A 26,434-nucleotide genomic window follows, 5' to 3' on the forward strand; every position below is an offset into this window, starting at 1 on the left:
ATCTGTAGCGACTCGCTGCTGAATGGATTGAATGTCAGAGGAGCATTTCCAGAGCATTTCTGTGGTGTCCAGGTCCTCTTTCTTTGCTGTAGCCTTCGTCAGCTTGGTGATGTTACTCATGTAGGATATGTAACTTGAAGGATGTCTGTCGATGGAATGTCTGTGGTCCACGTCCTCTATTGGCAAACATCTGTAGACATCTGTTTGTCCAATATTGTTTCCAGAATGAAGGGTATTAGTTGGCAGTAAACGTTTCATCTTCTGGGAAGGCTTTAGACCAGATTTGCCTTGAGGATTTGATGGCAGGAGAACCGTAGTGAGGTTGGATAGTGATGATTTATCAATAGTTCTTTACTCTAAGACAGCAATATATAATTATACTGATCTTAAGCTGATCAAAAATTTAAGTACAAATCTACTCCAAATACACTATCCTGTACACTTATCAGTCCACAACCCAGTGCTGGGGGGATTTATATCCCTCGGGCTGATAATTAGCATCGATCTTGTTGACCTTAGATTGATGAGGAGATGCTCCAGATATTGAACATCTGTGTTTCTTTTTTGTTGCTCCTTTAGTAGAGGAATTCACTCATTATAAATGATGTCTACAAGTGTTTGGACGTCTAGTGTAGCTCCAGAGCAAAACATAAAGCCGCAAACTCCTAAAATCCAACATGTCTTGGTTGATGGACTACGTTCGGAGCGGCAAGAGAAGATAAATGTGTAAATTTGACATTTTGCTGAACTATGGCTTTAAAATCATGAAGAAGAGTCTTCTTCCCAGCGGAGGACAGATTGTCGTTTCTGCTGAATGCAGTTCCCTGCAGCGTTCTGAAGCCTGACCTGAGATCAGCTCTTGTGCCTGTCACTATATCGCCTGCGTGACGGCAGCTGCAGCAGCTCGATCGCATTTCTGGACATTGTCATGCCTTTATTGATGGCTCTGCTCTCTCTGGCTTTGGATATGCATGGCTTTCTGCCACCAGTTTGGCCTCCAGGCCCCTCCACTGTCATTAAATCGGACATGCAGATTCAGTCTGACCACTCTGCTTTAGGTTCAGCTTCAGTGGGAGTGGGGTCAGGATTAAGACCCTATCTCGCAAAGATATCACGGATGTGGAATGAGTAAGGGGAATTTTGTTAGGTTTTCAATACAGAAATTTGAGTAACATGCAAATAAAAATATACAGTTTTCTGTTATCCACATCATTGTTGTGAATATGCACTCATTCTGAAAGTGAAGACTGCAAGAGCTTCCAAAAAAGTAAGCAGGGAGACAGTTTTACCCCAGAATCATTGTGAAATGCTCTAAAAATATATTAAATCTGTACTGGGGAAAGACATAGCCTTGTGTAAGTGAGGACACTCAACACTCAGCAGTTTAAGTGCCGTGTGTGGTTCACCTTCTAAAGCGCAATGAATTCAGAATCTGGAGAAATATATTCATGTGAACATGGAGGATCTATATATGACAATACATGTCCAGGCAAATGTGCAGCTTAGGAATTTTTGTCTACCTGGGCCAGCCTAGAAGAGGCATTTTCCCTTACTGAGTGACTGACTGACTCCTAATGTTGAAAAATGCATGCGCGAGTAGGAAAGTTATTTCACCTTCTGCTGTTAGTTCAGCCATATTTCACAAGGTGGTGCTACTACACTCTCTGTTGTTAGTTGAGCCATAGTTCACATTCCAGTTTGCAAACTAAATTTGGAACCATTTGGCGAGTTTCCACTGATATAAACTGGTTCGCGATCCAGAAAAATTTTGTTCTCAGCTGGAACCAAAGGACAGTAGGTTCTTCAGTATGAACTGTGGCTTCGTCCGTGGATGTGTCAATGTTCAGTAACTCAAGAAAGCGCAAACACAGCATTCGTCCAGTGGAGCTGGAAGGGGTCATTTACAATGTTTCATATAAATAAATAATAGGAGATAAAAACAGGAACAAACTTCTTTTGTGTGTGTTTCTGGGGCTGTGTTTGGCTCTGAGCAACATTTACACATGTATTATATTTCACAGAGAGAGGAGTGTGTCTTGGGGGGAAGTGGTGGGGAGACTACTTTGTTCTTTGGTGGTAGATCAGCTAGAATTTATTTTTAAATAAAACGAAGAAGAAAAACACTGATGCCAGAGTTACATGTTATGAACAAAACTTGCTTCTTTTTTCATTTCTGCATTTATTCGTCCTGCCCTCCATATTTTCTGTACAAAATAATCACACAATAAAAAACACATGTAAACAAAGACATTGATATGAAGCACCAAAGTACAAAAGAAACACCTCTGTGACATAGGCTATATGGTTAATGGTGATCTGGCAAAACTAGGCTTGCATGGCTTTCTTTTTTCTTTTTTTTAAAAGTTAAATATAATTTAATCACTGAATTTTCTTCCATATGTCCAAAAGATTAATAGAAACTTTCTGGACCAAGACCTACATTTGCTGACCTGGTTTGCATAATCTCCTTAGAGATGTTTTCAATGGAATAGGATGGGAACCTGGAGTCCCATCACCAAGCATTGGCTACAATGATATACAGTCTCCCAGCACTGGGCTGTGGAGCACTGGCAAAGTTTTTTTTCTGGAGTGATAGAGCTCCTCCCAGTTCCAAAGGGATGAGCTTGTGTCATCCTCAATCTTCCAACTTCATTAACTGACCTTAATATAATGTGTATTGCAATCAAATCCTCACTGAAGTGTTCCAACATCTACTGTAAAATACTCTTCTGTATAAAATTATTTGAGAAGTAGAGATGTGAGGAACAAGCTACCTGTCAGTCTTATTTCATATCAGAAGACATTTTGGGTGAGCAGGTGAAATACACCAAACTCTACTCAAACAGATGGAAGTGAGTAACTGAACTGGTCGCTCCACACCTTGGTTCATGGACCTTCAAGATCTCTGTATTTTCCTGTAGTTTTGGCTGATTTCAGGCTTGTTTTCTTCCACCCATTCAGGATCCTACAAAGCTTTCTGTAGTGTCATTACCCTGTGGTCGATAATGGACAGCCCTCCTGTCCAGACACTGTCTATTCCAGTCCAATTAACCCCATTACACTCCCAGGCCAAGCTCCTTACCGGGGGAATGAAGAAAAAAAATACAAGCAGTGTGGTGCTCACACCGAATTGAATACCCCCACCCCCTCCACCTCAGAGTCAGAGGAACACTCAATTAATTCAGCACTCTTTATTTCTCGGCTACAGCAACATAAGGCAGTTTCATCTGATTTCTAAGTAACATTACATATTATTATTATTGTAGTAGTAGTAGTAGATTATAATAATAGTGTGTTCATCCATCTGTCTCTCTGTCCATCCATGAATTTATTTTCATTTGGATTTTTTTTTTTTTTACTGAAATGAAACTATAAAATCAATAGCTGAGCTGTGGTGAAGACTCTGAAACTGTGTGATGGTCTTTGGTGTGTGTGTGTGTGTGTGTGTGTGTGTGTGTGTGTGTGTGTGTGTGTGAGGTGAGGTGTATAAAGTCATTCATTTTGCCTGGATGGACGTCTGTGAAAAAAAAAATAAAAAATCCAGCATCAGCCCTTGGCCACTCGAGTGGAACATCATTTATTCCCCTCTCTCTCTCTCTCTCTCTCTCTCTCTCTCTCTCTCTCTCTCTCTCTCTCTCTCTCTCTCTCTTTATATATATATATATATATATATATATATATATATATATATATATATATATATATATATATATATATATATATACTTTCACTTTTTCTCTCCCTCTACTGTCGTGTTTCTTTCTTTCTTTACACTCTATCTTCCTTCACCTCTCTTTTTTCTCATCTCTCTATCCTCTTTACTGTTTCCTGGCAGTATGGCCTCATTCATTGTTTATTTGTTCTATCTTTCCTCTTGTTTTCTTTCTTTCTATTAAATATTTCATTCTAAATCGCTCCTTTTCACATTCTCTTCCTCTCCTCTCATTCTCTCTCTCTCTCTCTCTCTCTCTCTCTGTCTGTCTGTCTGTCTGTCTGTCTCTTTCTCTCTCACTCACCTACATTATGGATACTCTGGGTTTGTGTTAAAATGACTGAATAAAATATTTCCTATGAAGGGGGGAAAGGGCATGCGGTGAACAGGATCATTATAACGTCCTACGGAAAAATGAAGAGATACTAGAGCATTGACGAAATTACAGCAGAACAGTCTCAGCACACTCAAACTAAACATGCTTCTATCTGTTCACCACAGAGTCCCCATTGTTTATGAAGAGAGAGAGAGAGAGAGAGAGAGAGAGAGAGAGAGAGAGAGAGAGAGAGAGAGAGAGAGATTCCTGATTTCCAGATGATATGAGATGCAGTCCTCTGCTTTCTTCAGTATAATCCAGTGCTTTTATTCAAACAAGTGGAATAACCTCAGGGATGTGAGGGTGGGATTTACTGCCCAGTGACTGACCACTGCACCCCCCACCCCCCCATGAAATCGTACCAATGTAGCAGGACAGCTTGGTCTTGATGACTCTGGATGTGATGCTGACAGGAAATGGGACAATTACGAACCCATTAACATTTTTGATGATCACTTTTTGAAACCAGAGAAATCATGTGACCACTGATCACAGTTCAGTTGTGTGGTGAGACATTTCCAGACCCCCAGCCACAGTATGAACAGCTTTGAGTTCGTAAAAAGAAAGATAATTCTGAGTGTGGCCTCTTTAAACACTTGTTGTCTTTACCTAACCCAGTGCTAGTTATTTTGGGCATCTGTTAGCTGATGTAACAGAACTGGGCAATTAGCATTCTCCTCCAAGCATGTTGAGCTCTAAAGACGGTAACTTCAAAAGAAGCAGTGGCTGGATTTACATGTTTTAGAAGCATGTGCTAGTCTTCAGCTCGGGAGCACTGTGTGACTTGAGGGAGACCTGCGGAGCTAATGGGTGGATTTGGCAAGGATAGACATTTGGAGAACTGTAGTGCTCCAAATCCAAGAAGGGAATCTGATGGGTATTCCTAAATCCTTCCCTTAATGAGGTGCCCTAGAGCTAAATGTTTGAAAGCCTGACAGTTTTATTCTTCCCTGAACTCACACACTCTTTCTCTCTCTCTATTTCTCATCCTTCTCTCTCTCTCTCTCTCTCTCTCTCTCTCTCTCTCTCTCTCTCTCTCTCTCTCTCTCTCTCTCTCTCTCTCTCTCTTACTTTCTTTCTCTAGATCCGTCTGTACGCCAGGCCTGATGCCATTCAGAGTGGATCCGGAGACTACGCCCTGCACATCACCAAGAGACTCCTGCACTTCTACCAGGATTACTTCAAAGTCAAGTACTCCCTACCCAAATTAGGTAAGACGGAGTGTCTGCACAAACGTGTGTGTGTGTTCATTCCCTGGCTTTGCACACGGCTCTGATTCATTGTTTGATGCTAATACAGTGTGTGTGTTTCCCATATGTTGCTGGGAGGATCTCAGGTCCGTGTGTGTGTGTGTGTGTGTGTGTGTGTGTGTGTGTGTGTGGCCTGAGGGGATTCACTGCAGAGTTTAGAGATTCACTGATGATGCTGGCTCCAAAGTGATTGCTGGATTTGGTCTTGTTTGCTAGTTGTATTGTGCTGTATGTCCAAGAGCTTTGGGACTGCAGTGCTCAGGTTGGTTTGAAGTATAGTAGTGATGATGGTGGGAGAGATCTGGTGGTCACTTGAATACCTCTTCAGATTTGGAAGGTTAGATAGATAGATAGAGTACTCATCAACCCATTGGACACGCCCACTCAGGGAGGGTTTCCTTTGTTTTGAGCCATTTTCCACATATTGTGAATGTACAGTAGCAGTCAAAAGTTTGGGCATCTTCTTTCTTAGATTGTTTTTTATTATTTTCTACATTGTAAATGAATATGGAAGACATTTAAACTATAAATTATAAAGGAACACATGTGGAATTATGTAGTAAACAAAAAAGTGTTAAGCCAGAAAATATTTTATACTTTAAATTCTTCAAAGTAGACACCTTTTGCTTTGATGACAGCTTTGCACACACTCTGCGTTCTCTCAATTGGCTTCATGTGGATGTCACCACAGCTGTGGCCTCGTCAAGGTTAATCTGTAGAACTGCTTGCCTTCTTAATGCGTTTGAGACCATAACTTGTGTTGTGCAGAGGTAGGGGCTGGTATACAGTTCTATACAGTGAATAGCCCTATTCCACCAATGCCTTGGTGACAATGGACGTGTCCAAACTTTTGATGGGTACTGTGGATAGATAGAAGGATAAATTATTTCATGTTTGTGTGTTTTTTCCTTATTAAACAAATAAAAGTGACCACTCAAATCCCCCATCTGTCATCGCCAAGGGGGTTTTCACTGTTTCTATAAAATACAAAGTTCCTGAGTTCAACTGTGCATTGTTTTCCTTCAGTAATCATGAATGAAAATATTAATGTGAAGTTAAAGTGTTTAATTTATAAATCCAGATGGTAACTCTGTAGGTGAGTAAACAAGGCCATTTAAAACAATTATAGTGGACATATTCCTAGAGCTTTTAACACCCCACAAACTGTGAAATAAAACAATTCAGTGAGTTTCCGAGGGCTGCCCAAGTCTGTAAATGTAGCATGAAACAAGTGGTTTGGTTTTGTGTTGCATCTTATGTGAATGGCAGGCATATTAGGATTATGTTATATCATAGTCTCTCTATTCACAGAACTGGACCTACATTTATGTGAGAGCACAAAGATGAGGAGAAACAGAGCAAAACAAATGTAACATGCAACAGTAATTTGTTTAAAACACACAAACACCACAGAGAAACACATGAATTTGCCTCAATTTCTTTAAAACAAATAATGGTGTTTACACATTTCCATAATGTTGTTATTCACCCTTTTCATATAAAACACACAAAACACAGTCCTGACATCTTTCAAACACCAGTGTGCCTCCCTTTCTTTATATAAAACACACACCCTATTACCCTATATTTACTCCTTTTAATCTATTCATGTGGAGATTTTTAGAAGGGCAGTGGGGCTTTTTGGGTCGGGTAAAATATAACATTAACTCTGTTCACTTGGTCATTTCAGGGCTGCGAGACACAGTTTGTAGATCTGGCCACACAGTGTACTGTAAAATGATTGGACAGAGGGCGGGACACAGGAAGGACCTCGGAGGGCGAGATCATAAGATCTCCGCTCCGGACTGGGCACCTCTCAAAAAGAATATACTGCTTTAGCAATGCTGTGAGAGGCAGATGTGTTTTAGCTTTCACTGTTTCCTTAATCTATGATCACACACCCTGGATATTTTATGACTAAGAACAGTAAATATCCTACACATTTGTCCTTTAAAGGAACAGGTGCTGACTTTATTTGTTCTTTAAAGGAACAGGTGCTGATTTTATTTGCCCTTTAAAAGAACAGGTGCTGATTTTGGCCATTCTGAACAGATCTGTGATTTACTTGTGAAAAAGTGGTAGAATATCGTTGCTGTTCAATAAAACACAGGTATCTCGCAAAAGAGTAACTTTACAAGAGAAGGAAAAATCAGATGTAAATGTAAAAAGATTTTATTCAGAGTCATTTTGGAGCATTTCTATTGGTCCATTCATTGGTCCGGAGATACATGTACAAACGGAGATACGTGTTTTTAATTGGACAGTGTCTTTTTGGTGAGGTGTGAAATACATTCCCAGCAGGAAGTTCTCACCCTCTCTTGCTCACTAGCAGCTCAACACATAGATATCATGTTTGATTAAGTTGATGAAAGATATTTGACAATTCTTCTGGCAGAAAGAGGGTAGTAACAAAAGCAGTTCAGTGTGATGTCAGTGGCCATATGCAGTTTTCAAATTGCCTTCATTCCTCTGGCTGTGGAAGCTATGGTGATGTTGACTACAACGTTCAGTGATACACTGTTTGTGCTCTGTTTGTGTACGGCTACAGGCTTCCATCCAACATCCGCTCCATCGGGTTTCTGTCAGTTTGCTGTATTCATTCATTTAAATACACCCATCAATCTCTGTGGACTGCAATGTCCTGTCATGCCCTTAACCCCTCCCCCCATTTTGCCCTTTTCTTCTGTGTGTGGTGTGGATGTGAGTGGGTGTGTAAGTACACACTCTTAGATGGTCTCAAAGAAGCTGGAAACATTTTTGCTATCGAAGTGTGCTGTGAGGGAAAATGGACATTTTCAACCTTGTCGCCACCCCTCCTTCAATCCAACACATTCATCCTTCATTTCTGTCCCTCTCAACACATTCACACCTCTCTCTCTGCCCTTGCTGTTTCCTTTCCTCGCTCCTTCTATCGCTTTCTCACTTCTGCCCACCACAAATGCTGAAAAACCCTTCTCTCATAAACATGTCTACGGCGATACTGGAGGAAAATGTGTCCTTGTCCTTATAAATATGGTCATAATTTGTATTTGTCTTTCAACAGTGCCCTAGAATGTTTACAAGTCACTCAAGTAAACTGACCGGTCATTTAGGAATGGGGTGTCATCTGTGAGTTCCAAGAATCTTTGTTGACACTTTTTATTTTGAAGAAAAATGTATAGGATTTTAAATAATCAAAATATATCTCTGGCTCAGGGTGAAGACTTTTAAGGGTCTTTTTCCTGCCATCAATTAAGCCCAATCTTTTCATCAACATGACATATTTTAAAAGTTATTTCTTAGTGGGAAATCCCATAATGACATTGATAGTTGATATAATTCTTTCATGTCTCAATCTCTACCCAATTCTCTGCTTCTTTCCTGCAGCATAGATTGGTTCCCTAGATTTTACGATGAAACATTGTCTGTCAGAATCCACCCGTTTGTGATTGTCTTGGGAACACTGCACTTTCAAAATGGCGCAATGATGCTGACTTATTTCACTCATGAAATATGAACACCACATGGACATGTTACTAAGGTTAAACACTTGACTGTCGCTGGAGGCTGGACTGTCTTTGACTTTCATGGATGATTGTAGAAAACACAACACACACAAGAGCAAACCTACGTTATTTTATTCAATACAAGGACATGTGTGAGTACAAGTGTTGGCTGATTGAACAAAGATGAGTCCAAACACATTGCATTCATCCTTTTCTCTCCCTCTGATGTACTTTTGACTGATACATTCCCGAGTAAGTGATTACTTCCATATAATCGATTCCTTCCTGCTGCTCTGGTTCATGTGATGGTTCCGGGCTGTGACTGTGTCCTCTGAAAGTGCTCGGCCTTCTGCCTGTGTCCCTAACAAGGCTTTTTCATTAAGGCTGTGATATTGATTGATGCCCTGAAGGATCGTCTCATTCAGTCTTTTCAAATAGGGCGAAACCTTTTAATGAGACTGGGCTGTTTTCCTGACTTTCATTTTCTTTTGACTTGTCAGCTGGTAATGAGAAGAGAACGTATTTGAGACTGACAACATTTTGGTGACAATCCCAGTTTGACAGCTAAGCAGAAAAAGACGACTGCCTGCCAACTCTTATGTTTTGTAATGAGGAATCTGTATACGACACACAAATGGCAAACTGTCAAACTCTTCAGGCCAGTGCACATCAACTCATTAAATATCAGCATCCTCCACCAGACATAGTGCTCTCCAAAAACACCATTATTTACCGACTATCACTCTCCCCCCAAAAAATCCCCAACATCATTCCCCAACAAACACCATCCTTATGCACTAAACTCCATCATTCTACATCAAACACCATCAGTCTCCAACAAATGGCATCAATCACCAACAAACACCATCATTCTCAAATAAACGGCATCATTCTCCAATAAACAACATCATTCACCAACAAACACCATCATTCTCCAATAAAATGCATCATTATCCAATAAACGACATCATTCACCAACAAACACCATCATTCTTCAACAACCACCATCATTCTCCAATAAACAACATCATTCACCAACAGACACCATCATTATCCAATAAACTGCATCATTCTCCAATAAACAACATCATTCACGAGCAAACACCATCATTCTCCAATAAAATGCATCATTCTTCAATAAACTGCATCATTCTCCAATAAACAACATCCTTCCCCAGCAAACACCATCATTCTCCAATAAAATGCATAATTCTTCAATAAACGACATCATTCACCAACAAACACCATCATTCTCCAATAAAATGCATCATTCTTCAATAAACTGCATCATTCTCCAATAAACAACATCCTTCCCCAGCAAACACCATCATTCTCCAATAAAATGCATAATTCTTCAATAAACGACATCATTCACCAACAAACACCATCATTCTCCAATAAAATGCATCATTCTTCAATAAACGACATCATTCACCAACAAACACCATCATTCTCCAATAAACTGCATCATTCACCAACAAACACCATCATTATCCAACAAACACCATCATTCTCCAATAAACTGCATCATTCTTCAATAAACAACATCATTCCCCAGCAAACACCATCATTCTCCAATAAAATGCATCATTCTTCAATAAACGACATCATTCACCAACAAACACCATCATTCTCCAATAAAATGCTTCATTCTTCAATAAACGACATCATTCACCAACAAACCCCATCATTCTCCAATAAAATGCATCATTCTCCAATAAATGACATCATTCACGAACAAACACCATCATTATCCAACAAACACCATCATTCTCCAATAAACTGCACCATTCACCAACAAACACCACAATTCTTCAACAAACACCATAATTTCCCAACAAACACCATAATTTTCCAGCAAATATCACTATTCACCAAATTAGCACCATCATTCTTTAATAAACATAGCTATTTTTTCCAAAAGTCATGGGCATTCTCCAATAATCAGCATTATTCACCAGTGAACATCATCATTCCCCAAGAAATCTCATTCGTTTTGAAACAATGTGCACCCTCAAACACAATTATTCTTAACCAAAATTAATTACTGTCCACAAAATACACTTTATTATTATTGTTTTTACAATCGCTAACATCACTTTGTCCAGTCTATATTCACTTTTCAAAACTCTAAACACAATTACGCATTTGTCAGTTGTGGACTATACCATTAACACAATTCATGTTGTTTTCACAAATATGCAGTAAATTAACATGTTTCTAAACTGCTTACATTTTCAGCACGTACAAGCTTTCCCAAAAAACAAAACTATGGATATTTCTTGACTCATTTACAAATGCTTGCACACAGCGAGCCAGAAATAAAAACCAAATGTTCAAAACCTTAAATTCAATATAAAACACCTACTTCTGGAACATCAGCAGATGAAAAGCTCTGTTGAAACAATTGATAAGCATTTCTGGATAAACAGATCAATGACACGTTGAGAAATATCTGATATAGATGAATCACACCTGATTCTAAACTTAGAGATTGAAAAAGGAATTGAATTTCATTTTTACACGTTTGGGACCAAAGGCCATGTTTTTTTTTATGTTATTTATTTATTTATTTATTTATTTTTTGTTGAAAACTGTCTTTGTGGTGGTAACTTTTGCTCTCTCTTTGGTGGTACCCTCAGTTTTACATATCCCATATAGTTTAGTTAGGAAACATAATTGTACCACAGTTTACTATAATTATATATTTTAAAGTTTTGTTGATTTCATACGCCCTATTCCATCTCCAGGATTTTCTTTTATTTGACACAGTTATATAATTAAATTGTACAAATATTCACCTCTTCTTCTGCAGAAGAGAATGTAATGTACCTTTAGGGAACACAACTGAACTCCAAACCAATGTTGTACCTTTTTAAAGGTATATTTACACAGTTTGTACCTTTAGTGACAATACCTATACAATACCATTTTTTTTCTGAGAGTGTACAGCTATAAACACTTTTACTGCACCAAGTATGTCATGAACACTCGTTTCTCTACCATACAGTAAATATTAGACATTCACCAAATGCACACATTTGACAAGGAAAAAGACAGTGTATGTCATAACATCTATTGTTTTCTGGTAGAACTGAAATATGGAAAGAAATACTATTTCTGTGATGCCATCAACTGTTAGAATTTTGAGAGTTGTTTTGCTGTGATTAACTATATGTTCCTCTTGGATAGAAAACGACTCAATATTGAGGCACGTTTGCTGTGATTTGATAGGGTTAGGGAACGTAGAGAAAGTTTTGTTTGAACATTGAAACATAGAACTTTTTGGCTACATGTGTGATGTAGTTGTGTTGCTGTGTTTAGATTTTAGAAAATGTAATTTAGGTAAATACTTGTGAGCAATTGTAAAAGAATTGTAATATACTAAAATTTTCATTCACATCCCACCATTCTCCAACATGCTCCACCCATTTCTAACATTGCGATGATGATATTTTAGTAACAAAACAAAAAAAAAAAAAAGAAAACTAACAATAAATTTAATCTGTAAATGGGGGAGATATTTATTGTGAAACAGGGTGATGTTCTGGGCTTTGGACATCTTAGGGCTTATGGAGACCAGACAATGATCATTTGTGATCTGCAAGTGACTGATTTATTTATTTATTTATTTTTTTAATGTGTGATTGTAGTGTGAATCGAGGCCTCGTAAGAGAAATGATCTGGATGTAATGCTCTGCTCTCTTACGTAAAGGCACCATCTGTGAGCTGAGGGAGGCAGCAGTTGCAGGGCCTCGGGTCTCTGACGGCAGGACGTGCTGCCATTCTGCTCATCCAGAAAAAGGAGGGGGAAAAAAGGGGAAAAAAATATGGGAAATTAAATCAAACCATGGAGATGGTTTGGACATAGCTGCACGCAACCGGCTGATCACATGTTGGCCTCCAGTCCTTGAAGAACACAAGGTTAGGTCACTCGCTGTTTTCTCAGAAAACTTCACAAAGGCTTTTTTTTGTGCTTTTATTTTTTTGATGGAAAATGGTTCTCCCACTGTTTCTTTCCCCCCTTTTTCATGACAAATGAGACCAGAGCTCTGTTTTCCATTTTATTAAAGAGTTGGCTTCAGTGGAACACCGGGGTGTTTGCTCTCTTGCTTTTGGACATTTTGTTCTTTGTTCTTTGCCATTTCCGGCTTTGTTCGGGCCTTACATCCCGCGTGGACGTTTGATGGATTTGATGCTCTTTCAAACCTCTTTTCAACATAATGAGCCTGATGCAGCCTGCTGTAAAGCTCCAAACACACACACACACACACACACACACACACACACACACACACACACAAAAAAAAAAAACATCCACTTCTGTTTTCCAAAAGCTTTAAACGTCCATATGAGTCACTGGGCTGTTCTATAACAAAACACATGGACTCTAATCTGGCAGGTAAAAAAAGGGACGTCAGTACCCTCTGAGCGGTGGGTTTGTGTTAGCATAATCAACCACAACATTACAACCACTGAATGTTATGCTATGAATAACACTGACTATCTTGTTACAGTGACCCCTGCTGAGGGGTGATATATATATTTGGCAGTAATTGAACAGTACATTCTTGAAGTTGGTGTTTGAAGTGGGAAAAATGGATGACCATAAAAATCTGAGACTTTTTACCCAGTGCTCAAGTGGGATGGTCATAATGCTTTGCTCAAGAAATCTCGTGGACCACGGATCTTGTTGGCTTTCCTGGTATACAGTGATTGTGAGCTAACCAAGGAAGGACAACTGGTGACCCAGCTACAAGATCACAAGTTGCCTCACTGATGTCCATGGGGAGCAACAGCTGGCCCATATGCTCTGAAACCACAGACTAGCATCTGTAGCATTAAAATATGTTTTATACAGGCTCTTATCAGAGAAATCAGTGCAGTACAGCTTGTCTGTAGTGAGTTCTTTCAGCAGGATCAAGTTTTGATGGCACATGCTCAGTATCAAGTGATTTTAATGTTATGGCTGCTCAGATTGGATGATTATACATGGGGCCCCCAGCTTGAGCGTATTTGTTCATGAGTTAAATGCTATTTTTGTGCAGTGTTGAGGTACAGGGTACTGCTGGGTGGTGTAATGATAATACAATATAATGTGCTGAGTACAAGTGTGGACGGTATCTCAAAATAAGAATATATAAAATTTATGTGTGTGTGTGTGTATGTTTGTGGTGTCATATTTCCATGTTCCATGTCCTTAAGTACAAGTCACACTGCAGTTGTAAGTTTAGCACAGAGTTTGGGTTGAAAATAAAAAGGAATGAAGCTGACTTTGTCCCTAAATATGTGTGATTTGAGCCTCAGTTTGCTGGAAAATCGTCTGCTGTTGTTTGCCAAACCACAAGTTCCTGTCCGCTGGCCAGCTATGCTTCTAAACAGGGTAGAACCATGTTATTTGACCTATTATTTATTTATTTATTTTTAATTTATTTATTTATTAACTGTTCTGTTCCTGCAGCACCAGTCACTTAAATTTGCCTTCTCAGAAACTGCTTTTTGTTTTTTTATATATATCTTCAACACGTGTCGGTGTGCACTCTCAGTCTATGCAAACCCCTCATTGGACCCACACTCATAGAAATAAGGCTCACAAACTCTGACAGTGCACCACCCACCCCCAGAGTAAGTTGTTTGCAGTGTTAATATTTTGACGGTATGACGATATAAAAGCCCTTCCCTAGTACAGGGTGGAGGGTTTGCTATTTTTTTTAATTCCAGTGACTTTCCCCTGTGGCATTTGCCGGATCCAGTCTTTGGCTCAGAGACTCAGCCGTCTGCATCAGCAACTCACAGCATCTGATCGATCTTTTCTGACGAAACCACTCGTCTAGGCTTGAGGAACAACGCCACAAAGCATAACTCCGCTCGTTCATCAAATCCAATTGTTCGCCCACCGAATCTTAAGCAGAGTCCAATTAGAGGAACTTAATCATAGGCTCTGTCTCTCTCGTTCTCATTCTATTTCTCTCTTTCTGGCTGCCTTTTTTTGACTGACACAGCAATGTGAGGCATTCCACTGGGTTCTCTCTCTCTCTCTCTCTCTCTCTCTCTCTCTCTCGCTCTCTCTCTCTCTCTCACACACACACACACACACAGGATAATTACTGCATGAAATGTGACAATTTACAGCAGATGAGCTACACAATATGGTCAAAATTCAACATTGTGTTCATTTTGTTATAAACAAACTGTTATTATGCACTGTTTATAAGACCCTGTTAGTTATGATCACTTTATCCAATTATGTTTTGCAAAAATCTGAGGTGATCCAGATATTGTGACAGTTACAGACTCAAAAGTCGACTATATTTATGTCAATTCATAGTACCGCTCCTGACACCCGGTCCTCACACTGCTCCATGTTCCTGTGCCAGTCCGGGTCATTCGGTTCGAGTATTGTTTTGTTCTCTATGTGGACTTTTACATTCATTGTGTATAAATGAGAGTCTGAATACGTGCACTTCTGGAACCTGGAAGCTGCTTATTTAAATTTATATAAATGTAGCAACCATTCTTCAAAAAGAATCACAGATTAAACTGAACTTTAGGCATGCCCTAAAGGTTAGTGAAGCAGGCTAGGGACTGGAAAGTAGCTGATTAGTTCTTTTGGACCAGAAGAATGGATGTGGTGTGGAGGATGGAAAAAAACAACACTTTCTCATCTCTCAACATCCACAGCGACTGCAATCGCACAAAGCACATATTCCACAATTGTTCCCTGGGCACATAGGTAGCTGCCCTTCATTTGTGTTTGGGTGTGTGTGGTTGTGGGTGTGTGTTCACTGCTTTAGAGGGGTCAAATGTGAAAGAGACATTTTGATGCACATTGGACAATGACAAATAAATGCATGTTTACACCCCAGGCACTGTCATCTCTTTAATATTCTTATTCTTTTGCCATTACTGTTTATTTATTTATTTATTTATTTAATTGTTTATCTTTATTATCGCTTAGGTCTCCTGTGATATGATTATTGTGACAATAGACATAGCAGTAATGTTCTACAAACTTCATAAACATGAGCCTGAGGACCAGGAGTTAGACAGACTTTAGAAGGAGAATGATAATAATAAGAGGCCTTTTTTGTGTTGTTGCACCCTCTGCAAGACAGAGCTGTAATTAATGCCTGCGAGTGCTAATCTATCTGTGTAATTGAGTGTGTGTGTCTGTTAGTGTGTGTGTGTGTGTGTCTGTTAGTGTGTGTGTGTGTGTGTGGCAGGCAGGCAGGCAGGCAGTGGGCGGCCTTGATCTCTGACTCCTGGCTTTTTCAGCACCACAGCAACAGCTGTAGACACCGCAGTAACAAACTGCATTAAAAACAGATGGGTGACAGCTTAGAAAATAAGAAAATACCATCACTTCATCTCTGTCTCTCGTTCTCTCTCTAATTGTAAGTAAAATGTACATCTATTCAAAGCTCATAAACACATAGATCAATTTCTACTGCACTTTCTTTTTTATAGTGTACGCTGTTAAAAATAAACAGTGCTGTGTACCAGCCCCAATCTTTTTCTATCCAGTCCTTGAATCAGGTTTTATTTTGGGCATAACTTTGCTAAAACAGTACATGAAGATGCCCAGAAAACTCCCACCAAATTGAACCAAAATGCTTTGACATTTGATGACATATTTTGGGGTTTATATGTAGATTGGCATCACTTTATGGATGCCATGCTTTATATATGATGTGAGTCATCCTATGAAGCTCTAGCATTTAGTCAAACGTCAAAACCAATGTGTCAGAATTGGTGGGAGTTTTCTAAACATCACCATTTATTGATGAAATGCTTGAAAATTAGATGTATAAAGTATGCTAGATGCGATTTCCTGCCCCTTGATGACTCTTCTCTGCTGGCACTGGAGGTTAGTGTTTACTAGCACATTTTCTCACTGCATTGCAACTCATTGGACTCTTCACCACATTGGCCTTTCTCTGTCATTATGGAAATGAAACACACAATGTCGCAGGGCCCCGCCTCTGTCTACAGCACCCTTCACATTTCACATCTTCACCCAGAAGTTGAGTTAGCTGAAGCTAAGGGGTGTAGTTGCCCTTTAAGATGAACTGCAGCCTCTTAGATATAGATCAGAATCCGACTCCGGCTCCTTAAAAGCAGAGACTTGGACAGAGGTGCTCCAGATCGTATCTGTTTGATCCCCAGGCACAGAGATGGCACTGCCTCCTCACATCCCTCACGATAAACAGAGAAGAGTGTCAGGGTGTGAAGGAGGCATACATCTCTTCATCGCTCTCTTTCTCTCTCACTCACTCATTCTCTCTCTCTCACTCTCTCTCTCTCAATCTCTCTCTCTCTCTCTCTCTCTCTCTTTGCCCTTCATCCATCTCGTTTTCTGGCGAGCTGTCATTGAGTCGCTGAGTTTCCTCAGCTGTGCCAATAGGCCGTTTGATGCTCGGTAGAGTGAAAGTGAGGCTCTCAGAGTGGAGGGGAAAAAATAAAAAATAAAATAAATAAATAAAACAAACCAAAACAAAACTAACACACATACCAGGACAGCATGTCAGCTGCTTTTCAGACTCAGGAGGTCGTGCCACCTGACAACAGCCTGAAATGTACAGATAGCTGTGGTCTGGGTGACGAATGCTGTCCTAAAACCAAGCGACTTTTCAGGTGCTTTCCCTGTCGCAGACAAATGTCCAAAGTCAGATTTAAATCACGTGAGTCTTGTTGGAGTTCCTGCCTGCTCCAATCATCTCCACATTGTTTGGTGTGAGGGGGGTCATGGGAGCTGTTTTAACTGAAGTTGTGTCCGAAATGGTTCCCTATTTACTATTCTTCATATTAGTGCATTATTATAGGGAACTTCAGGAGGGTAGTGAAAATTTTCAGACACTAACTCATGCAGGTTTTTAGTAAACAAGGCAGTGCATTATGGGTATCTGCTATCCACTAGTTTCAGTTAGTGTACATGGGTTGTACACTAACTTTTGCGGTGCATTGTGGGATTGTTTGAGTGCACTGAAAATTCTGCACTAGGTTTTTGGACACTCACAAAACGGCGAACCCGAACAAAGTGCACTATATAGTGAATAGGGTGCAGTTTCGGACATGCCTTAAGTTTTTTGTCATGTTGACATACTGTGTTTCAACTGTGTTTAATATTATCTTCTTTAAGTCTTTAGTCTGTGCTCTGTACACACAGTAATGCATTTGTATTAATTTTAGTTAATTTTAGCTTGTAGTTGGAGTTAATAATGTGAGGATGATTATTAATATTTTCTTAATGGCTAGACCTACCAACATGCAAGTGGCTATTGCTACCCCTACTTTTCACATCCAATAATACATATATATATAATACATATATATACTACACCCACTCCATTCACCCACTACATACATATATATATATATATATATATATATTGTGTGTGTGTGTGTACGTGCGGGCTGAACCACCGCCACACATTACTGACCACTGCTTGACCGTCAGTTTTATCAGCATCCACAACCTGCACATTACTTTATGTAACTATATATAACTTCATTCATTGCCATCTTCATGCGTCCTTGCTACATTTTTTTCTGCTTTCCGACTAGTTTACAACCCATAGTCTAGTTTACCCACTTTGGATTAATCTGTGTAACCCCTAATATATTTATACACACTGTATGACCAAGAAAAGTACAACATTTCTTTTGAAATCAAGGGTGTAATTAAGGAGGCACTAATCTACTGGCAAGATGTTGAAAAATTGTAATAAGAATTTGATGGCAGCCTCATAAACCTCTAAACATAATACTTCCGGATGCAAATTTAGATCAGAGGATGTGGAGAAAACACAGTTCCACTGCTCCACAGTCAAATGCTGAGGGCTTATACCCCTCTGGTGACTGCTGGCTCTTGTGTGGATGATGTACAACAACCTGCTTTGTTGGGAATGATTTTCTATGGAGAATATACACACTGCACACCTCTCCGTGGATACACACTCCACAGCCGTGGATGTTGAGGGAGTGGGCAGTACTGTTCCTTTACTTTCCTTCATATATAAGAAGAGCACTGACTCAGTACACTGGGGCTGCAGACTCTGGTGAAGGAGACATGGGAAAGAAGCTAAACAAACCAAGCCAAGCCTCAGGAAACAAAGGAGACCATGGTATCAGTTTCCTCTTAGAGTAGAGTGGATCCCCCTGCTCCCTGACACCTTGCTACTAACACTAACACTAACACTCTCACTTTCACTGGAGCTCTCACACAGCGCCACAGCATCACTCACTGTCTGATGTGCAAATGTCAAGGCAATTAGCCGTCTAAAAGCCAATTAGCCATTTAATTACCATCCACCCGTCAAATTGCATCGCAACGAGGAAAAGCCATGCTCCGACAGGTAATAATGCTAAATGAAGCACCTTGAGCAACTTGCTCTGATTCTCAATCCAGACAATTAGGTAACATGCCTCAATTCTGCTACATCACATCAGACAAGCTTTAGACTCACTGTGAAGAAACTAAAAGTGAGCTAAAAGACTCTTTTCCAAGCCTTGAATATACAGTACACTTCTATACTTTCAGTTAAAGTGACCATTAAGTGGGTAGCAGTGCCACATCAGGTAGTGTCACTATCACACAGTTTCAGGGTCCTAAGGTTGTGGCCTCAAGCTCCACCTCAGGCGACTAACTGTGAGAAGTTTGGTGTTTTCTCCATGTAGGTTTCCTCTGGGTGCTCCAGTTTCCTCCGATGCTTTAAAAACATATGTTGGTAGGTGTATTGCCTACTCAAAAGTGTCTACAGGCGTGGGTGTTTGAGTGAACGGGTGTATGTGTGTGTGTCATCCTGCAAAGGACTGTCACCCCCTCCAGGCTGTTGTTACCGCCTTGCGCCCAGTCATTCCATGTATGCTATGGACCCACCGGGACCCTGACCTGGATAAGTGGATACAGACAATCAATACATTAATGAATTAGCTTAAGTGTGAACAGCTGCTGAGGCTGAACTTTGGAGAAGTGGCGAAAGAAGCCTCCTAAAATGGGATGGAAGGGTTGATGATGTAAACAATGAATGACATGCTAAGCTATTTTAATAAGTACATAGCTTATAGATATTTATTTTTGCAACAAAATTTGTACATTCTTGTACATACACAGTGCATATAATGAGAAACCCTTATTTTATAGCACTGTACAGTATGATGACTGATAACAATGGTGGCGCCATTGCAGCACATTGGCATAGCAGGTAGTGTCGCAGTCACACAGCTGGAGACTGTGGGTTCAAGTCCTGCTCCAGGTGACTATCTGTGAGGTGTTTGGTGTGTTCTCCGTGTGTCCAAGTGGGTTTCCTCCGGGTGCTCAAGTTTCCTTCCATAGTCCAAAAACACATGTTGGTAGATGGATTGGCTTCTCAAAAGTGTCCGTAGGTGAGTGTGTGTGTGTCACCCTGTGAAGACCAGGGTGTGTTCCCGCCTTGCACCCAAAGATTCCATGTAGGCTCTGGACCCACCACGATCCTGAACTGGATAAGCAGTTACAGATAATGAATGAATAAATTAATGGTGGCACTGTTTTACTAAACTCACACAAACAGTCTGTTATTTACACAGATACAGTGCTGTAAACTGTTGTATGTGAGCATTATATAGAGGATAAAATCCTGACACTATGTTTGGAGTTTATGAAAAATATAAGCTCAGTATGAGATTTACAGTTATGAATATGATTAATGTTATGTTTATGATTATGGTTAGTGTTATCGTTCTGCTTATGATAATATTAATCAGGGTAAGGCTTAGGGTTAGCGTTAGAGGCAGATTAATATCTGTTTTTCAGTGAGGGCTGGAATAAAAATGAATAAAAATTCGCGAACATCGTACAAATCCCGGGAATACTCTTTTTGTGAGGTATGTTTGAATTCATGCTGAGGCCAGGCTGTTCCCTGATACTAAAAATGGAGTAGCCTGTACTTTTGACTGGAATTTGTGTAGATAAACAAATGCCACTGGCCAGTAATAAATCTCATTTTAAAATAATAATGATCCAATAATAAGAACCCATTTTATTTTTGCAGAACCCTTCTGTTGATAGTTACCAAATCAGTGAGCCCTCGTCATTAAAACTGAATGCAGAACCCACCACTATCCATAGCTTGTAGGAGGGATATCCGTTGTTCCAACAAGAATATATCAGCCTGCAAAGGAGAAGTCAATGCTGGTGTCTGGGAGAGCATTAGGCTTGTCCTTTGAAAAGGAGCTCCACTACACTGCCCATCGATCTGGACCTGAGAGAAGGGGAGAGATCAATGGACAATCAAAGCCGGACGACCCGTGGCAGTCTTCTCTTCCGAAAGGGAGTGGTGGAGACTTTGAGTCTTGAGGATGTTGTGTGTGGGTGTGTATGTGTGTGGCTGTTGCAGCCATCGGTGATCGCATGATGTGTGGTGAGAACAAATCAAAGTGGTGTCAGAAGCAGACGTGCTGATCTAGTTGCAAGGTGTGAAAAGTAGCTAAAGATGTTTGGCGCCTTTGTGTAGATTGGTTTTGATTGGATGGCACTTTTAGAGACAACTACCCAGGAGGTGCTTTTTTGGCCCAGTGGTTTATAGGATGAGGCCGAGTCTGGACATCTGCTTGATGTTTACCCAGTGTTCTCTACTAACTTGGCCCTGGGAGGGTGAAAGCAGCACATGCCTCCTCTAGGAATCCAAGGCTATAATAATGTCCACCAACATACAAATTGCATGTTGGTTCCAGTATTCAATTTAGTTCATGTGAAATAATCAGTCAGTGCTGATGTTGAGCTTTAAAAATTGGGACTCTACATTGTTTGTATTGTGGATAGTTATTTAAATAGTATTTGTAAAGAGATACGCATCTATTTAACTGGCTATAATGCAGACATTTTAGTCCAGTGTTACCTAAACAAGCTCTTGTCCACTGGCACTGTTTCTTAACTGTCTGTTATGACCCTGAAGAAGAATCACAGAGACAGTGGTGTAATCTGGTGGGAGAATGTTACACAGGAGAAAAACCTGGCGCTATTAACCATTTGCAACCCACACTGTCTTTAGGGTTATGATTATGTTAAAAGGTTTTTTTCCACACTCGGTAGGTATCAGAAATGTATGTGTACCTCCATGGACAGTGAACTATATTTGGTAAACATTATGTGAATTCAGAGAACAACAGCTGTTCCATAACAAATCAATAATATCATCTTGAGTTAAAATAAATAAATAAATAAATAAATTAGTGTTATTCTGACTTGTTTATGTAGTGACATCATGCAGTTGCACATAATATGGCATACGTTCAATACATGAGTCATGCAGGCACAGTGAAGTACGATGGAAAGTGGCTCTGAGGGGGAGGAATTTGCTCCAACAAAAGAGAAGTGACTTCAGTTGTGGAGGGGGTTTGGTTACAAAATATCAGATGTACAATACACCATAGCGTTATGTAAGAAACGAATGAAGCCTATAACAATAGAAGGGGAGAACACAGTTAATCTCTTTCACCACCTCAAGCAGAAGCACCTGGTTCAGGACGAGGAAAATGAAAAATGTCTGTTTCAATAGTTCAACAGCCAATGAGCTCTAACACAAGCAGATAAACTCCACTCACTCAGCATCACAACTACTCTGTATTTGTTTTGTTATTGACTGCAAAGCTTTACGGTTACCTTTTGTACAGTTCTTTATGTTTGCTGTTCATATGCACACACTACATTTCCTGCACTTGTGTGGTTGATATATATGGTTTACATATGGTATATATATATTTCACTTTTTAATAAATAAAATCATTGAATATTATTAATATATATTAAATAGATTTAATGTAATATCATTAATAATATGAATATATTTTGTTGCAATAGTTTGTTGTGGAAATTATTAAGTATTTACTCTTTATTGATAAGTACAGTGAAACCTCTACTAACGAACGCCTATACTAACGAACTTTCCAAGATACGAACCGGGCATTTGAATATTTTTTGCCTCCACCAACGAACCATGACTCTAGAAACGAACCCAAGCCACTGCCGAGCCGGCAGCTGGAAATGGCCACTGGCCCCAATCGGCGAGTCTCCCAGCGCGCCCAGACTTGAGTGAGCTTTTAAGATTAGCAAATTGTAGCTTTAGCAATTTAGCATTAGTGTAAATAGCAGACATCGATATTCGTGCTAAGTTAAGCCGTATCTACGCTTCGTCTCGCCACATTCACCACCTACTCTCCGTTATTCCACCCACCTCCACCTCCCGTCATTCAGCCAGTGCCTGTGTTACTGCTCCAGCCAATCGTCACGTCTTCAAGGTAGCGATGTGTAACCACTTAAAACTTTATTATTTCTTTTTTTATTACTGTTACCACTGTATTTCTTTTTTATTTTTAGTAATGCTACATTTACATTATTATTTATATGAACCAGGTCACAGGACGGATCAAGTTCGTAGGTAGAGGTTCCACTGTATAAGTATTTAATATTTTGTCACATTGTCATTGTCAAAATGCACTGAAATATTGTGATATTATTATAGGGCCATATTGCCCATTCCTACTGGGAACAGTTGTAGTCAAATATGTACACATTCATGTTGAGGCCAGGCTGCAATACTGGATTTTAAAGTAATGCCAATAAAACTTTATGCATACACGTACATAAATAAAGGTTCAAATGAAAAACAGCAATGCATTTCCACAGTCATGAATAATATTGCCCCAGCTCTATCCTCAACCAAATAAAATCCCCAAAAGCTCTGTTGTTTTATCTGTTCGGAAGCCATAAAGCAATGCTCCGCATTCAAATAGACATCCCCAGACCTTAAATCTTATGTGATCAGTATCATTTTATGACAATCAAATAATTCCCCTCTCAGCCATGTTTTCAGTGTAAGCTCTGAGTGTACTGACCATACACAGACCAGACTGAAAACTAAATCTAACCCTTCCTCCACTGCTGAGGCTTAAATATCTGTTTGATTCGGTTTTACTGTGTTTTTGTCTTCCTCAAATTATTCCATAGTTTTTAAATAATAAATGATCCTTGTATGTTTAAATAATGCTCAGCCATTGGTAAGTCAGGTTAGAGTGGACACAGTGTATGCTTGTATAAGATTTGCTGGGTTTACACACACAGGACACACTGCTGCTTGTCTGGAGAGAGCGTAGACTTGGTGCTGGAGGAGATCAAGCCGGGTGTATTAATCTGAGAGAATGAGAGATCAGAAAAGGGAGCAGTGGGCCAGCACACTCTCTTTTTGGACACTGTGTCTTATTGGACGGATCATGTCTTGATCACACTGAAGTCTATTGGCAGCTTCCATGCAGTCGGTCCTTTTGCTAGATCACTTTGTTTATATTCACAATTTGTTTAAGTATCACAGACCAAACACAGAAGTACTGGGTGGGTGTATCCACTCGAACAGCTCTGCTTTTTCTGGACCTTTTTTGAGACAAATACAGGGTTCTAGAGCTTTGGGGAATGGTAGTGTTTGTTGGAGAATGATGTCAATGCAAATATATATTTATTGGCCATTGTACAATGTACAAGGAAATGCGTCTTCCTCAATAAACACACACACACACACACACACACACACACACACACACACACAAGTGCACTAGGAGTAGTGAACACACAAACACACCCGAGGTACCTGGTCAATGGAATTTCAGCTGTGTATATTGAGGGAGGACAATGCTGCTCAGTCACTCTCACCACCCCCTTATTTTCTTGCTGGGCATGGGGATCGAACCAGCAACCTTCTAATCCCAAGCCCACTTCTCCAACCATTAGGCCATGGTTGCCCTTTTACAGTCTTTACTGAATAATAATGGTTTTAATTGGAGAATGATAATTAGAGTTATATTTAATTAAATGATATACATTTTTAATGAAGAATATCATTTGTTGGTGAAAACTACACATTGGGAATAATCAATAAAAATGCCCTTAGAATCTTGATGTTTTGGTGGAAACTAATTGTAATAGAGATACATTTTTTTTCTTGTTCATTTCAAATGATATTTACATTGATCTGGAAAAAAACATTAAACATATGTGGCTTTATGTTTTACTGCTATTGGCTGTCTCTCCACAAAGTCAACATGCTACATACAAACCATTTACAGAATATAGGTGTGGTTTGTAATGTTAGAATCCACTTGTAACATTGACTATATCATCAGCAATTATGGTATTGTTTCCTGTTGTTCATGTGTAACCAAAATTATTAGAAAATGTAAGGTACATTAACACTCTATTCATCTCAAAATGAAAAGCAGAGTGATGCTGGAACATTTTTCCTAGTAGAGACTCTGCTTCCCTCACTGTCACATGATCCTTGGTCTCTGCATTGCCCCTCATATGATCCACGCAGTGCATCATCATCATCATCATTTTCATTTATCATAAATACGAATAACGGCATTGTCATATCTCCCTCTTTCTCTCATTCTCTTCAAAAAATCTTTCAAGTCTCATCTTCAAGTGGGCCACATGAAACCCATAACCCTCAGCTTCATTTTTCAAAAAAAGAAAAGAAAGAAAAAGAAAAAGCAGAGTAAAAAAAGAGAAGAAAATCAAATCATAAGCCATGCTAATATTCAATTTCCTGTCACCTTCCCCGTGCTTTTGTGGCTCTGACTTACTGCAAAGGACTGATTGGTATCTCTGCGCTTTTCTATGGGCCAGGACGGGGCATCTAATAAAAAAAAAATAAAAACGGGCCCAAGGATAATGGTAATCCTTTATCGAACTCATTACACCTCATCTGCAAGGTTGGACGGCGGGGGCATTTTCAAAGCGGGACCTGAGAGGAAGCGCGAGTCATAAAATTGAAGGGTACTGCACAAAAGAGGAGAGGGAAACGAGGCGCATTGTAAATGTGTCACGGAGCTGTTGTCTGCTGATGAAGGGTAAGAGCTCACTGACCTCACCGACTGCCCTTTACTCACCGAAGGAGTAAATTACACAGGAACTGTCCTGTGTTTCTCGTTATAGAATTTGACGCTTAACAGATTGCCTGAAAAAGGAGGCGGTGAAACATGTTGCAACCACTTGAAATCATTGCTGTGAATACAAAAGAGAAAGATCCTAAATGTGTCGGCGAGATGTCTGATTTCCGTTTGAAGTTTTGAACCACGTTTTATGGCCTGTCCCGTTCATACGGAAAAAAAAAGTGTCTGTAGATGGAGAGTCAGTGAGGTTAACCCTTAGCTGTAAAACGATTGTCTGGTTGCTTTCAGAGGTCCACCATTTGACCTGTGCTTTTTTCTCCTTCATGAATTGATTGCAATCTGGTGGGAATGTACAGTAGATAATGGAGACAATATTTTGGAACAGGAAGCAACCTCGTATTCCATCACTGTAACTCAAGAAGCAAGTCGACATGTGTTAACAATTTTCTTTATTTTGATTATTTTTTGTTATGCTAGTACACCACCAATGATATAATGAAAGCTGTCCAAATCTAACCGTAAGCCTAGTTTCAGAACATTGAAATTAGCAAGGTATAGCTTGGTTACTCTGATCCTTCTTCAGGTACATCACAGAAAGTTGTGCTGTATCAAAAGCTCTGCCCTAATTCAGTGTATAGTACACTATTTTGGGATTCTGCGGTTGTGTAGTGGTGTCTGAAAACATAAC

General features: G+C 39.7%; 1 protein-coding gene across 1 annotated transcript in view; it reads left to right on the forward strand.

The window, feature by feature from the left end:
- Positions 1-26,434, forward strand: part of LOC136694709 (thyrotropin-releasing hormone-degrading ectoenzyme-like) — a 268,426-nt gene that overhangs the window by 19,807 nt on the left and 222,185 nt on the right. The window contains exon 4 of the mRNA XM_066668480.1: positions 5,173-5,299. Within this exon, the coding sequence (XP_066524577.1) occupies positions 5,173-5,299 (127 nt within the window). The remainder of the gene's footprint in view (positions 1-5,172; positions 5,300-26,434) is intronic.

This window comes from Hoplias malabaricus, chromosome 4 (assembly GCF_029633855.1).
Source record: "Hoplias malabaricus isolate fHopMal1 chromosome 4, fHopMal1.hap1, whole genome shotgun sequence".
NCBI lineage: Eukaryota > Metazoa > Chordata > Actinopteri > Characiformes > Erythrinidae > Hoplias > Hoplias malabaricus.